General features: G+C 59.8%; 1 protein-coding gene across 7 annotated transcripts in view; it reads right to left on the bottom strand.

Annotated features, from left to right (window-relative positions):
- Positions 1-1,235: 1,235 nt before the first annotated feature.
- MOB2 (MOB kinase activator 2) overlaps positions 1,236-15,225 on the bottom strand; it is a 76,202-nt gene continuing 62,212 nt past the window's right edge. For all 7 annotated transcript variants that reach the window (XM_036070726.2, XM_036070730.2, XM_078057596.1 and 4 more), the window contains 4 exons: positions 11,503-11,663; positions 10,844-10,937; positions 2,976-3,100; positions 1,236-2,301 (listed from right to left, as the gene is read on the bottom strand). In XM_036070726.2, coding sequence (XP_035926619.1) covers positions 1,991-2,301; positions 2,976-3,100; positions 10,844-10,937; positions 11,503-11,663 — 691 coding nt within the window. In that variant the 3' untranslated portion in view covers positions 1,236-1,990. The remainder of the gene's footprint in view (positions 2,302-2,975; positions 3,101-10,843; positions 10,938-11,502; positions 11,664-15,225) is intronic.

Raw genomic sequence — 15,225 nt, forward strand, 5'->3', positions numbered from 1 at the left:
ATTCTGATGCCTGCTCTCCGTGTCCAGGGACTGAGTCAGTGGGGTGGAGACTGGTTCAAGCACCAGGGAATTTTAAAGTCACCCCCAGGTGACCATTGTGCAGCCACCGGGGGAGGTACTCTGGTGCAGGGAGGGGTCAGGGAGACGGTGCGGGACCCTGGAGGGGAGGTGGGGGCCAGAACGTGAAGACAAGGTACTCCAGGGTACACCTGCATTTTGTGGTTGGCTCCAGGACTGTCAGATGGGGGGCAGTTCTCAGGGGCAAGAGGAGGAACCATCACAGAAGGCAGGCGGGCCTGGTGGCCACCACAAGCTGCAGAGGTCCCACCGGTCATGGGAGGCAGAGGTGGGGGTGGGCTCCGCTCTCCAGCTAGGCCCTGGGGCTGGTGATGGGCCAGGAAAGCAGAGGAAGGCCACAAGCACGTTTTGCAGTAGCCGAACTTAAGGGCCAGGTGAGCGGCAGGAGGGCAGAAACTGAGGACCTACCTGGTGGGGAGAAAGCTGGGGGTGGGGAGGGTGGGTGGAGGAGCTGTAGCGAGTCAGGAGACAGAGACCAGGGCCCCCACCATTTAGGGCTGTGTGGGTGTGGGGGGTGGTGAGCATGACAGCCATGGACAGCCAGAGAAGGCTGTGCCCAGGTGAGATGTCAGGGTAGGAGGGCGGGGCCCCTGCCGGAGCCCCCTCTTCTCTCTTCTCTGCCCACACAGGGCCTAGACAAGCTCCAGGGCTCAGTTTAGGTCCCGCCCCGCCCCGCCCCTGCACTCAGCCCGCTCCCGAGCTCTCCTCTCTGCTCATCCCTCAGACCACAGTGCCCAGGCGAGGGCTGGCCGGCCTTCGCAGCAGAGCCCCCGGGGCCAGGCTGGCCAGGACCCCCCCCCCCATCCCGTCCCAGCACACTCTCTAGGGTGCCTGCCACCTGCACAGGAGGGCACAGTACAAGCAGAGTGGTCAAGGCCCCCTGGAGATGCAGGAAACAAGGCATGTGTCGTCGTCCCCCCAAAACCCACCCCACTGCCAGCATCCCAAGTCCTGCAGGTCAGCTGAGGACACAGGGCAGCAGGGGAGTCTGTGGCTGACCCTGGCAGGAAGGGTCCAGGCTGGGGTGGGCAGGGGCCACCTGAGGGGGCAGGAGGCAGGCGACGGTCCCAGCTGCTGGGCCAGGCCACCCTCAGTATCACACCAGCCCTGGCACCCTCATCACGGGTCACCGAGACGCCCAGGAAACACACAGGCACTGACCTGAGCGAACTCTTTTTATTACGACCGAACAGGTGAGCGGAGCGGGGCGCCCAGCCTCCCGCCAACAGCTGCGTCCCCACACAGGCCGCCCGCCCAGGCACCTCGGTCCTAGGCCCAGCTAGTCCAGGGGCCCTCGTGGGCAGCGGGGCAGGAGAGGGGGGACCGAAGCCACAGGGTCAGGGCCCCTAGGGGCACCCCTGGCCACGCCTACCCCACCTGCTCTGAGCTGCTGGCAGCCAAGATCCTAGCAAGGCCAGGAGAGGGAGGCCTGAGGGGGAGCGGGGAGGAATCTCTACAACAGCCCCACCCCGGAAACAAACCAAAGTGAGCCCAAGTCCCTCCTGGGAAGGAGCCCCAGCTCCCACGGGTGTATTTCTCTCAAACAGCAGAGCCCCCAGGGCAGGGGGAGGCAGGGGCGGGGGCCACACGGAAGACCAAGGAAAGGAAAGCCCCACAGGAGAAGGAAACTCAGACCGGCAGTCCCATAAACGTTTGTTGAGCAAATGAATGAAATCCAAAGGTCCTTCTTGACAAGCGGCACTCATCCATCCAACAGGAAAACCCCGGCAGGGGGCCAGTCCGATGCGTGGCCCGCCAGCGTCTGGGGAGCCCACACTCGGCGCACCCGGGCCGGGTGGGGGGCAGCGGCAACCTCTCAGGCCTCCCGCCGAGCGTGCCCGGGGCGTGTGCGCACACGCAAGCACGCGCACCACCGTCTCTCTGCACATGTGCGCGCCTGTCGGCCGGGGGCTCACCTCTCCTTCCCGTGGTTCTGTGCCCCCGCGCCCCCGCCGCTGGCCCCTTCCCCGCCGCCCCCACCGCGGCCCCCGCCGCTGCACAGCACCTCCGTGAGGTCGTCCATGACGGCGGTGTCTTTGGAGTCGAGCAAGTTGAACTCCCTGGCGAAGAGGATGAAGTGGACGTAGAGCGTGTTCAAGTGTCCATGTAGCTCAAGGGCCAGGGTCTCCTTGAAGTGGGACCAGTAGATGTGCGCCAACACGTGGAACAGGTACTTGCAGATCTTCTTCACCAGAGACTCGAAGGAGCTGGGGAATTCTCTGCCTGGGGAGAGAGTCCACAGCTTCAGCCCGCACTGTGCTCCGTCCACCGCGTAGTACCTCTCAGGGGCCTGGGCTCCCACCGTCAGGAAGGAGATCATCTGCAGGACTAGCCTGGAGGGCTCCTGCCTGCCACACCCTCCCCACTGAGCAGCCCACTGGCAGGCACCCGAGTGACCTGTCACCCTGGGCCTGGCCCCAAGAGCTGATCTGCGTCCAGGGGCCCGTGACCCTGCCATAGGCCACCCAAAGCCTGGACTCAGCCCCGGGGTCACGTGGGCTTCCCTGACGGATGCTCTCGGGCCTCTACATGGCCTCGGCCACAGAGGAGGACGGGAACCGAGGTGCACGGGTACGTCCTGCTGGCCAAGCGCCGCCCCCTGCTGGCTCCATATTGGCCTGGAGCCCCCCCCAGGACCTGCCCAGGTCGGGACACAGGGCGGCCGTTACCGCTTGCTGGCTGTCAGGTCCCCAGTGAGGTGGGGCGGCAGAGGGCACAGGGCCCAGAGCCTGGGGTGGGTGCGGTCTTGACCCGGGCTGCGCTGACCCCTGCCAGAGCGCACCTGCCTGGCCTTACAGCCCAGGGCACACAGCCGCCCCCATCCCGTAGGTCTGGCCCCTTCGCATCGGCAGCCACGGCCGCCCAGCAGGGAGGAGCGCAGCAGGGCAGAGACGTACCGTATTTCGTGGGGAACACATCCTCGTCGGTCACCAGCTTCTGCACGGAGCTCATGACAAAATCGACGTACTGGGGAGCAGTGCACTTGACCTTCTTCCCCCGCTCATCGTACCAGTAGTACTGTCTGTGGGGACAGAGGGGGCCGGTCACGGTGCCCCACAGACACCCAGCGACTCTTACCCGCCCCCCCTCCGCCCCGGCCCCAGGGGTGGAGGTGTGGCAGGTGTCCAGGCTTCCCCTCCCAAAGTCCCCAGGGGAGACACACTGCTTCCCACCACCTGGAGACCCTCAGCTGCATCCCATAAGGGTCTGCCTGCACCGATTCTGAACGTCCAGGACAGAGCACGCCGTCTGAACACACGTGTACAACGTCAACAGAAGGCGTGTTCATTTTCTCTACCACGTGGCTGCAAGTTTCATTCCTTTAGAGGGACGCGTGTTTTGTATGATTTGAAGAGGCATGGAGGGCACGCTGTTTGCTGCTGCCCCGCCTCTTCCAGGAACACTGCTGTGACTTGTCAGCTGGGCCTCGGCCCCTGGGAACACCCCTGCTCCCCCTACTAGGAGCCACATGCCCTCCACTGGCCCAGTGAGAACAGCTGGAACACCTGCGGGCAGAGACACCAGGATCTCTCACCGTGCGAGTCTCCCAGCTCGTGTGAGCGTGGACTGCCCCCCTGCCCCAGCGCTTCTCTCCCCAGAACACACACAAGCGCCTGGTGGGCACTCATCTGGCAGCCACCCTGCTCTCCCCACCCCTGCTCCCGTCTCCCCAGAGGGCTGCTGTGCTCCGGCAGGCTGGCTCACCAAGGGCTGGACCCGGAGCCGCAGGGGGGCGGAGGGTGGGGGGGGCGGCCTCTAGTCCGCTCAGGGGTGTGGTGCATGTGGGTGTGGGGCTGTACCCGTGAGGGACTGAGTGGCCTAGACCCCGACCCTCTCAGCCCCCTGCCCCAGCCAGATGACAGGCAGCCTTCAGGCACCAGGCTTCACACAGACGTTTCCCTCTGTCCGGCACCCCCTCACACAGCTGGCTTTACTTGGCCTCAGAATCAGCTTAGACTAGGTTTCCCCAAACCTCAACATCCCACCTTGCTCGGGGACCCCAGACTGGCTCAGAGTACCCTGCCCTGATTTGTTGCGTGTACCAAGTACCCCTGGATGACAGCCATGAGGGCTAACCCACTGCTACCACCCTGTCAGGCCTGTCCTCAGGACAGTGGGGGTCCCCATTTCCCATGGCCAGCCTGACCCTGGCCAAGTGACCTCAAGACAGCTCCACGGCCACCGCCCCTGCTCCGGCAAGCCCACCTTCATCGAACAGGAACCGGGGCTCCGCTCCGCCCCAGGCAGGGTGTGGGGCTGGCCAGCAAGACCGGGAAAGCACGGCCTCCACACTAATGGACAGGCCCTGGGAGGAGCCCAGGCTTCGTGGATAAGGGGACATGGCCCGACGGCCACTCAGCACCACACCTGCCCACTTGGGGGTGGAAGGTGTGGGTGTGACTGGGGCGTCGGGGCTTTGCAGAAGGCACTCGGCTACTCCGGGGCTGCTCCTGGGCACAGCCACGCACCCCCAGGGAGGCCGGGCTCCACAAGAGCCTGGTGCCAGGTGCCCCACAAGGCCCAGGAACATGAGCGGGCAAGGGAGCTAGTGCAGACAAAGCCCTAAGAAGCTTGCCAAATTCCTGCTTGCCCCCAGGAAGTAGAAATCCAGCAGGGCGCTCCCGTCCGTTAGAACACCTGCCCGAGCACCCTCCCCGCCACAAGGTGGCTCTGCTGGCCCTCCTCCCGCCTGCCCAGACGTGGGCACAGGGCAGGTCAGATCACCTGAGGGCGAGAAGACAAAGCCCCTTTCTGTGTCACTCTGGACAGCCTGAGGGGGTCCCTGTGCGGGGAAGTGGAGGAGCCCGGCCTCTGGGGGCCAGGCTGAGGCCCATGTCTGCAGTGAGGTCCAGAGGCCAAGGCCCAAAGGCCGGGCGGGCGTCACAGACATCTGCTCCACCAATCCGCCCGGCACCGCCCGCGGACGCTGATGCACCTGGCCACAGGGGCCAGAGGGTCACAAAACACAGCTGCAACTAGAAACTGGGACACGTGTCTCCCCAACGTGCGGCCCAGAGAGACTAGCTCCTGAGGGACGAGGATGGCCCCATCTGTTTGAAAGACGAGACCCTGTGCTTTCAATGTTCCACTTGTTTTCATTTTTAAGTTACCGGGCAGTACAGAGGACGCGTTCTGGCAGGCAGGCCTACAGCTTCACCTGTCCAGAGAGCCAGGCAGCTCCCACCCCCTCCCCCGGTCAGTCCCCAGCACACCAGGGATGGCCCCAGGGGAACGCCACAGGATGTCCTGAGCCGGGCTCCGGGCTCCAGCCATGTCTCAGTGTGCGCCCCGCGGCCCCCGCCCCCGCCAGCGTGGAAGGGCCAGCGCGCCCAGCTGTTCCCCCCGCTGGAAGACACCTGGCTCGTTTCCAGTTTGGGGCAATTATGGCTCCGGCTATTATAAATGCTCCCGGGCAGGTTTCTGTGTGAGCACAAGCTCTCGCTTGTCTAAGACGAACATTCAGGATCTGCACTGCTGGGCCCGTGAGAGGCCACCAAACCACCGTCGGACTGGCTTGTGCATCGCTCTGCTGCCACGTCCCTGCCAGCACGGGGCCTGCTGTCCCCACCTGCTGCTCTAGGGGCTTGTCCGCTCTCCTGGGTCCTCTCCGCTGACCTGTGTGTCCAGGCCCGGACCCACTGGGGACCAGCTGCTGTTCGCACACCTGAGTTGCGAGGGTTACTCACACACTGGGCACCGGTCCCCTCTTGGGTATATGATTAGCCCGTGATTTGTCTATGTTTTCTCCTAACAGCATCCTGATTCTCAGAGCAGAAGTTCTAACTGTTGCTTATGCCCGATAGTATTACTGATTCTTTCTCATCAATGAGCCTTGTATCACGGCCAAGAGCTCCTCGCCTAGACTAGGTCATGAAGATTTCCTCGTTTTCTTCCAAAAGTCTTATAGTTTCACAATTTAGAATCCATTTGGAGTTAATTTGGGCATAAAGGTTTTGGTCAAGATTCACTTTTTTTTTCTTTTTTTGCACACAGGTGACTGGTTTTTCCACCAGCATCAGTTGAAAGGACTATCCTTTCTGCACTTTCTTCTTCATCTTTGTCAACAATCAGAGGGCCACCTTTGTGTGGGTCTATTTTTGGACCCTCCACCGCCCCCCTGATCTGTGGGTCTGTCCCCGACGCTGTCCTGACAGTGGGACCAGGGACTGTGCTCGTCCATGCAGTCAGCCAGCTTGTCTCGTTCTGCAAAAACTGTGCTGGGACTCGGACCGGGAGGGCAGGAAGTGAGCAGACGGACCCGGCAGAACTCCCACTCGGCGCCCCTGCTGGCTCCTCCGCGGCTGCTGCCCAGCACCTCGCCCTTCGCAGTGTGCAGACACGTGTGGGGGGCTGTTGTAAATGGTGCGGATCTCTTAGTTTGGGGCCCCAGCTGTACCCTGCTCGATGTTTTCTACAGTAACTGGGGCGCTTCTAGTTCTTCTGCACCGGGATGCCTTTCATTCCTGGTTTCTTGCTGTACAGCACTGTCCATTTGAGTGAATTTTGGTATTTTGTTCCTACCAAGGAACTAGTCCGTTCAAACTGTCCAATTTATGTATGTAGGGATTTTTGGTATGTTTCCTTAATATCCTCTTAGTATCTGCTGAGTTTATAGTGACACCCCTTTCATTCCTTATACTATACTCTGCACCTTTTCTCTTTGTCAATCTTGTAAAAGGCCTATCAATTTTATTGATCTTTTCAAGAAATCAGCTTCTGGTTTCATGGATTTTCCTGTTTTCAGAAATCAATTTCAGTGATTTCTACTCCATTATTTCTTTTCTTCTGCTCAATTTGGGTTTATTTTGTTCTTCTTTTTCTAGTTTCTTAATATGGAAGCTTAGTTCCCGATTTAAGATCCTTCTCCTACAATAAACATACAACCCTATAAATTCCCCTCAAAGCTTTGCTGTGTCCCACAAATTCAGGTATGCTGCGTTTTCATTTGTGCTCAGCTTAAAACATTTCAAATTCCCTCTGAGACTTCCTCTCTGACCCGTGGATTATTTAGAAACGTGCTCATTCCCAAGTGTTTAGAGATTTTCCTGTTATCTTTCTGTTACTGATTCTAGTTTAATCCCATGACAGTCAGATAAGGAACGTAGTATGATTCTGATTCTTTAGAGTGTGCGAAGGGCTGTTTTGTGAGCTGGGATGCCATCTCCTTTGGTGACTATTCATTCTGTGCGCACTTGAGCAGGACGCGTCCTCTGCTGTCGACGGTGAAATGCATCCAGCCCAGCTGGCCGACGGTGCTATTCCGTCCCGTATCCTTGCTGACCTGCTGTCCACCAGCCCCGTCTGCCTCCAGAAGAGGAGAGCTGAAGGCTCCCACTCTGAGGTGATTTCTGTCCGTTCCTCTCAGTTCTGTCCATTTATTTTGTGTAAAAGCGGCTACTTGGTGCACACACATTCAAGATCAATACTTCTTGATTAACTGATTCTTGTAAATATGCAATCTTCTTTATCCCCCGTGGTTTACTTTGCTCTGAGGTCTTCGGAGTCTGGGATTCATAGAGCCGCTGCAGCTCTCTTCTGATGGCTGTTCTGTGGCTACAGCTTCTCTATCCATTTAGTTTTACAGATGTCAATGCACGTAAAGTATTTTGTGAACGCTTACAGTTGGCTCGGTTCAGAAATCCACTCCTGCACAGTGGAGCCCCTTCACCTGTGGTTTCACTTTCCCTGGTCTCAGTTCCTCCTGCCAGCGCCGTCCAGAAGCAGACACTGCTCCTCCTTCGGACGCAGCGTCTAAGGCTGAGGACGATATAATGGCGTACCACGTCCGCCTGCCTCAGTGCCCCCCCTTCACTGCACCACGTGGGTATTTCATGGTCGCACGCTATCACAAGAAGAAAGTGGGTACAGCGCAATAAGAGATCTTGAGAGACAGACCACATTCACATAACTTTTATTACGGCGCACTGTTGTAACTGTTCTGTTTTTTTGTTTTTGTTTTTTTTTAAGATTTTATTTATTTGACAGAGAGAGACACAGCGAGAGAGGGAACACAAGCAAGGGGAGTGGGAGAGGGAGAAGCAGGCTTCCCGCCGAGCAGGGAGCCCGACACGGGGCTCGATCCCAGGACCCCGGGATCATGACCCAAGCCAAAGGCAGACGCTCAATGACTGAGCCACCCAGGCGCCCCGTAACTGTTCCGTTTTATTACTAGTTATCTCTGTACCTAATTTATCGATGAAATTTTACCACAGGCCACAGGGTTCGATGCAGTCCGGAGTTTCAGGCACCCAGGGGGGCTGGAAGCACAGCCCCCACGGCTGGCGGCCAACTCTGGGAGTTCTGTTTGGCCCTCTGACATTTATGGGATTTCTGGTGTGTTTGAATTTTTTACCACCTTTGTTTACCGCTTGTTCCTTTTGCTTCTCGTCCCTTGTATCTCCTCTTTCCTGCCTTCTTTTGGGTTATGATTTAGTCCTTCCTTTCAGTTTACCCATTACGACTTCGACTACATCATTTACACAACTTTTCAGAGGTTGCTCACAGGAGTATAAAATACATACTCCGCCTGCTTTCCACGCTGTCCGTTGCACCAACTTCCCGCCACTCCAGTGGGAGCACCGAGAGCCCACCCCACCGCCGTCACCTCTGCTGTGACCCATCAGACGGGTGTGGCTCAAAGTGCTCCACAGGGCCAGTCCCCAGGTCCATCCCTGTCGCTCGTCCTGCACAGACGGTCCCAGTCCCCTCGCTCTGGGATTCCCTGCAGGAGCAGGTCTGCCGACTGTGGATGCTCTTAGTTTTCCTCCATCTGAGAAAGGTCCGTATTTCACCTAAACCCTTGAAGGATACGTGTGCTGGAAGGAGGACTGTGGGGTGGACTGCTCTTTCCTTTCGGCGCTTTAAAAACGTGGCAGAGCCTCCTTGTGGCCCAAAGCTTCTGATGAGCGCTGCAGTCACTCGCCTGTGTCCTCGAGGGTTGGCTCTGCTCCGGGAAGGCCTTCTCTTTGCCCAGTTTTGTGATGTCGTTTCTGCGCATGGACTCCTCAGTTTGTCCTACTTGGAGTTCATTCAGCTCCTTGAATTTGTAGGTTTGTGTCTGCCAAGCTTGGAAAGCTTCAGCCATTATTTCTTCAAATACATTCTCTGCGTGGCCCTTTCACGTCACCTCGGGGACTCCAGCACAACCCTCTGGTTTCCATGTCTAGGCCCCACTCCAGGCCCCAGGCAGACACGTTGGTCCTGGGGCAGCACGCAGCTCTGGGACCTCTGGCAAACCCGCTTTCTTCTCTTCAACCAATTTGACATCAAACAACTGCTAGGAAGGCAGTAAGTATGCCAGGCCCCGTAAGCCTGAAAGACCCTGTGAAGGCAGCTACAGTCGAGAAGAACAAGAAGTGGGCACCCCAGGCTCACACCAAGCTCTACGTGCTTTCCAGGAGTCTCTTCTCAAACATGGGGATACCGAAGGAAACATGGGAGCAGAGGAGACCAGCTTCCCTACCCGCCTGCCCTAGGGGCCACCTCTGATACCACTGGGTCGGGCCCAGCCAGCAAGCGTCCTCCTGAGCATGCCACACACACGGCAGCTCTAAAACACCGTCCTCACCCGCCTCCAGCATCTGCCGCTGGGCAGTCTACTCTACCGAGGGCCCTTCCCTCCCATATCACTGTCCTCCAAGCTCACCAGCCCCAACCTCCCCTGGGGCATCCCTGCCTGTAGCCAATGGGGACACATGTAATGCCTGGGCTCCCATCAGTGGCCTTTTCTGGGTGACAGAGTGGAGAGCCAACTACTGTCTACATTTGCTCGCATGGGACCTAGCCCTGAGCTGTGACCTGCTGGGGCCACAACAGCAGGGCCTGGCGGGGCTGAGAGCCAGGCCTGTGCCAAGGCTCATGGGCTCTCAGCGACAGGAGAGCTCCACTTGCCTGCGTTTGAGCTGGGTCTGTGCCCAGGAGCCTGGCCAGCAGCATCTGTGGGCAGGATGAACTCAGGACACACACAATGTGTGTTTGCCAGCAGGGGCTAGTGGCTCATGCGTACTTGCCTCGGCCCCTGACCTGCAGCCCCGACAATAAAAAGGAGGTATGAGAAAGGAGCTTCCGTGCCACCTCCTTAGTCACAACAGCCCCAGGCTGAGCCCCAGCACACCTGGCCTCCTGTTTGAAGCCACCTTCCATCCCTTCTGCCATTAGAGGCCAAAGGCAAGCCTGTGCCGTGCAGTGGCTCTCCTCCCCACACCCCAGTCAGGAGCTGCTGTGAATCCAGTGAGGTGCCTCGAAGCCCCCTTGGGGTACCTGCCTACTGAAGACACGAATGTGCACAAGCTTCCGGAAGAGAATGAACAGCACTCAAGGCCCACTGAAAACTCACTGAGAAGGCATCCCGGTCCCACAAAACCAGCCAACGAGGAAGGCAGTGAGTGCCCTCCTCCACCCCGTCCCTCGCTGTCTCCTTCACTCCCTCCCACAGGGCGGGAGCTCTCGGGAAAAGCCATCCTTCAACTAAGTGAAGCAGAGAAGCATCTGCAGCGTCACGATGCTCTGCTGTCTTAGGAAACCAACCTAGGCATGTTCATCCCTAGCCCCAAGGAGCTCGGCCACCAGCCTCTGGCCGGCTCCTGGCACCCCGTGCCCCAGCAGGACCCACACCACCGAGTGCCTCCCCTTGCTGGGCTCTGCCTCCCGTGTCCCTGTCCCACGGGGACAGGAGGTGCAGCCCCAGCCAGGACACGGCTGAGGAGACCCCGCAGGGGCGCCAGAGAGGGTGCAGGGGCTGGGCCACAGCCCGGCAGCGACTCACGTGTTGCACACGGCCATCGTCTGGCAGGCCTCTCCCGTGCAGAACTCTGAGATGGTGCTGTACTGCAGGTTGACGTGGTGGAAAAATGTGGTGGCTGCGAGAGAAGAGAAGGACCAGGTGTGAAAACCACCACTGCAGCACGCTGTGCGTCCCAGTGCCCTGCAGGCCCAGGAGGCCCAGCACTTCTTCCCGTGGGCCCTGGGGCAGCCAGCACGCGCCACAGACCAGAGACACACGTCCCGGTGCAGAGCACCGGCCCTGGAAGACGGCCACCAGCCTCTGTCTTGTGGGCTGGCACGTGTTTGCACAGCACCAAGCTGGGCAGAGAGCCAGCGGCCATCCAGACGGAGTCCCCTCCACGAGGGGTGGGGCAGGCAGACATGCTGTGAGCCCTGAGCCCCAGGCCTGCCCAGCGGGTGGAGGTGAGAGCCACCCTCCCCTGCCACGGGTCACGGCCTTCCCATGACCTTGGCGCTGCCGGCCTTGCAGCTGCACACCCGCTCCACAGACGGTCCCCGGCATGGCGGCCCATCCCTGGTACCCTCCCCGGTGGAGACCCTAAGTGCACTGCAGGGCCGGCCACCAGCTCTGGGGAGTCCCCGAGGAGGTGGCCACCTGCAGCCACTGTGGTGCCCTTCCCCACCCCGTGCCACACGTACTGTTGCTGGCCAGCCACTCGTTGAGGTCGATCTCCCGGGGCAGCACCACCAGCTCCTTGAAGCCGACGTCGGTGATTCTGGACTTGGTGTACTCTGGCTCCAGGTACATCTTCTTCTCCTCGGCAGCAGGCTTCTTTCCGTTGGGCTTTGCTTTAGACTTCCTGCCGGAGAGAAGGGAGCAGAGGGTCACTGCATGACAAACGCAGGCATGGAGGCCACGTGCTAGGTCCTAGGACATGAGCGGGGCTGTCCCTGCCAGTGGGACAACCAGGGGGCTCTTCCTGAGACACCCCAGGAGATTCTGCTCCCAGTTGGCGCCAGGAACGGAAGGAAGCTGCCTTTGTCCTCCCCTGCCACTGTCGGGCCCATGGCCTGACCAGCTGAGCTCCCTGCCACCACAAGGGGCAAGGATGCAGACACACATGCCAGAGGCCCGATGCCGCAGGGCCAAACCTGGAACGCACGACGGGCAGGCAGCTCTGGGCCCGCTGAAGGGCTGGGGTGGTGACCACACTAGTCAGGTTCCAGCCCCATGGATGACACTGCAGCCACCTTGGCCCGCAGGGTTGCCGGGTGGGACACAGGGGTGAGTGTCCCTGGCCCAGGCCCCCCACCCTTCTGTGCAGCCGATCCGGCCAGCCGGCCTTCCAGAGCCCTTGCTGCATGCTGCCACAGCTGGGGCTCCCCTGCACAGCGCTGTCCCGCTCACCTGGGTTCCGTGCCAAGCACACAGTGCAGGCTCCGGGCAGGGACAGACAGGTGGGCATGAACCAGGCCAGGCATTACAGAGATCTGCTCAAATGACCACTCTGCATCAAAAGGTTTTTCGTTTTTTTTTTTTTTGCTTACAAAAATAGTTACTTTCCATGAAAATTTACTGTCATACAAAAACAGAATGGGCTTGTTATAGCTACTTTTATAGGACTAAATACGTATATTTGAAATGTCTGTTTTCATTCAAATCCAGTTATCAGTACCTAATAAGCCCCATAAACCAAAGTTCTCAGTGCTGAAGAGGCCCCCTCCTTGGTGGGGGAGCCGTGGGCCCCAAACCAGCCTCCCGCCAGCCGCCCAAAGGCCGGAGCCAGGGCCGTGGTGTGTGCAGCCTAGGTCCACAAACAAGATGGAACGTCCCCTAAGAGGGAAAAGTGACCAACACAGTGGCCCAGAGCCCCCAGCTGGGAACACAGCCCAGGCTGGGTCTGTCATAAGTCACTGAGTGTCACACTGGAGCCCACACTGGGCACACGGGCCTCGGAGCAGAGGACCCAGTGGAGGGCCGTGTGCAGATACGGCCCTTCCCAGCAGCAACCGCCCAACGCGGAGGTGTAGGAGGGTGTAGGCTCCCCGCCATCTGGGGAGCAGCTCAGAGCAATGCTGCAGTCCTCCTGCACATGCAGGGACTCTCCAACCTTTTAAGGTTTAGCACTGGGTTCCTGGCAGTAAGTTTGAGAAACTGAAGGAAAATGCCTAATTGAGTCTCTTGGTTCTTAGTTGGACGACTAAATTCTTCAATGGTACACACCGTGACTTGTAGAATCAAACTGCAAATCAATACTACCGGGACATCTTACTGACCAGAAAAGGCCACCTTTGGCTATGAACTCTCAAGGAGGGGTCACCCCCGCCCCAAGAGCAGAAACTCAGGGGAAGTGTGTACACCTGCCCTGGAGACAGGATAAGACAGCCAGAGGTCTCAGAGTTCCAGGAGACACATCCTTCAGAGCCCCCAGTCCTGCTCTGCAGTGCGAGGGCAGGAGTGAGCACGCTCCCGCCAGGGCAAACCCACAGGCACCCGTCGGGATGGCCATGGGCCCCCTGCACACCTGGGAGGGCCGTGGTCGGGGTGCTGACTGGGCCAGAGGGCTGGGGGCAGGCAGGCTGAGGACCTGGACTCGGGGGCCACCATACGTGGCCAGGCCCCACCCATTTACACCCTCAAGCTCCGCAGCGTCTACGGAAGGAGAAGCAAACCAGCTCACTCCTGGCCTCTGTCTCTGGCCCAGCTGCCCAAATGGGAATGCTCCACGGGTCTTGGCTGGGGCACAGCCTATTGGTGGCTGAGCTGGACACGGCCATCCTAAGCACTCAGGGCACCCAGCGCCCTGTGCGCCCCTCCCCCGCCAGCCCTGCTCCAGTAAGGGCGAAAGGTCTCTGCAGCTCCCTGACCCTGTCCTTTTCTTCTTCTGTTTTGAAAAGTTGCTAGTGGTTTATTTAAGAGAAACAGGAAGGAAAAATGCTCCCCGAATGCCAGGGAAATGTTTTCCCTCAGCTTCTCAGCAAATCTTCTCCTTAAAAGGCGACGTGTTCTCAGCCTCCTGGTGCACCACCGGGAGTGGCCAGTGCCACGCAGGGCCACAGTGTCCTGGGGACAGGGCGGGACAGACCCCCGTGACCTGGAGCAAAGGCATGGATGTCTCTGTCTCTCTTGATCTCTGTTACATACACAACTGCAGTGAGCACTTCAGGGGTCCCCTTGGCTGGTGGTGGGGGGAGGCTGTTCCCTGGGGACAAGTGTGGACACACGCTTCTCAGGGACCTGTGGTCCCTTGGCCCAAGACAGTAAGACTCCCACCCTTCCCCAGAGCCTGGGAGGGCTCAGGGAGCCCAGGGGCTCTGCTGATGCCCTCAGATGCTCCACCAGGAAATGGGTGGGCAGGCCGTTTCGCTCCCTGCCCCCTGCCCTTCTCCTGACCCTGGTCTCTGCTACTGAGTCACACGCCGACCTGTCAGAAAGCCTGACATTGCCTGGAAGATGTCCTGTGCCTACAGCCCCAGGCATGAGGGACCAGCCCACGGGACACACGTTCAGCCTGCACTGGTTCTGCTCTGCTCACCCCCCACCAAGTGTCCGTCTGCTGGGCAGGTTCTCCACTGCATCCAGGCCCAGTCTGACACCCGCCCCTGCCTCACCTTGACTCACACCTGGCTAGGACCACCCCCGAGCTGGCCACACATGCTGGGCCTCAGCTTCGGGGTCTAGAGGGTCCTATGACCACACGTGTAGGGATGGGGCCCGTGGGGGCCTGTTGTCCAGGAGCCACGTCACCAAGCGATGAGGACCACACATCAGAACCAGCCCAGGGGCAGCTGTTAGTGGAGCAGCAGCAGGAAGTGGCCTGGTGCAAGACGTGCCCGGGGTGACACACAGGCCCCCTGGGGGACGCTGCCTGAGGAAGGGTGTGGCACCCTCGTGCTGGCAAGTCCATCTCCAGGGGAGACTGGGAGCCCCTTTGGGCCGACTCTCCGAGGGCCAGGCAGGCAGCCGTGGGAGGACGTGGGCTGCGACGTGTGTGTGGTCAGAAGGCCTCAGCCTCCTCGCCCTTCTCCCCTGCTGTTCTCCTGCAACAAACTGGCCAAACAGGCAGGTGCACACCCGGCCCGCCAAGCTCGATTTCTCCAAGCTGGTTCCCCTGAGCTCCCCTGTCCCCATCATCCAGGGCAGGCCTGGGACCCCCGGACCGCCGTGCCATTTGGGATGACCCCTGTGCCAGGCCTGGCAGAGCGGAAGTCTGTGGAGCCTGGTCATGGGGTCCTCTTCCCTTCAGTCCCACAGGCAGGCAGCAATGATGGGCACTGACCCAAAGGCGGCAGGACAAGGTACAAGCCAGGGCCCCTGTGTGGAAGTGGTCCCGCAAGCCCAGCCACACGGGTCCCTCCCACCCAAGTTCTGTCCTGGCCACTGCCAAGCCACTTGGCCCCTCTGGGTGGCAGACGTGGCCC

Source organism: Halichoerus grypus, chromosome 11, assembly GCF_964656455.1.
Source record: "Halichoerus grypus chromosome 11, mHalGry1.hap1.1, whole genome shotgun sequence".
NCBI lineage: Eukaryota > Metazoa > Chordata > Mammalia > Carnivora > Phocidae > Halichoerus > Halichoerus grypus.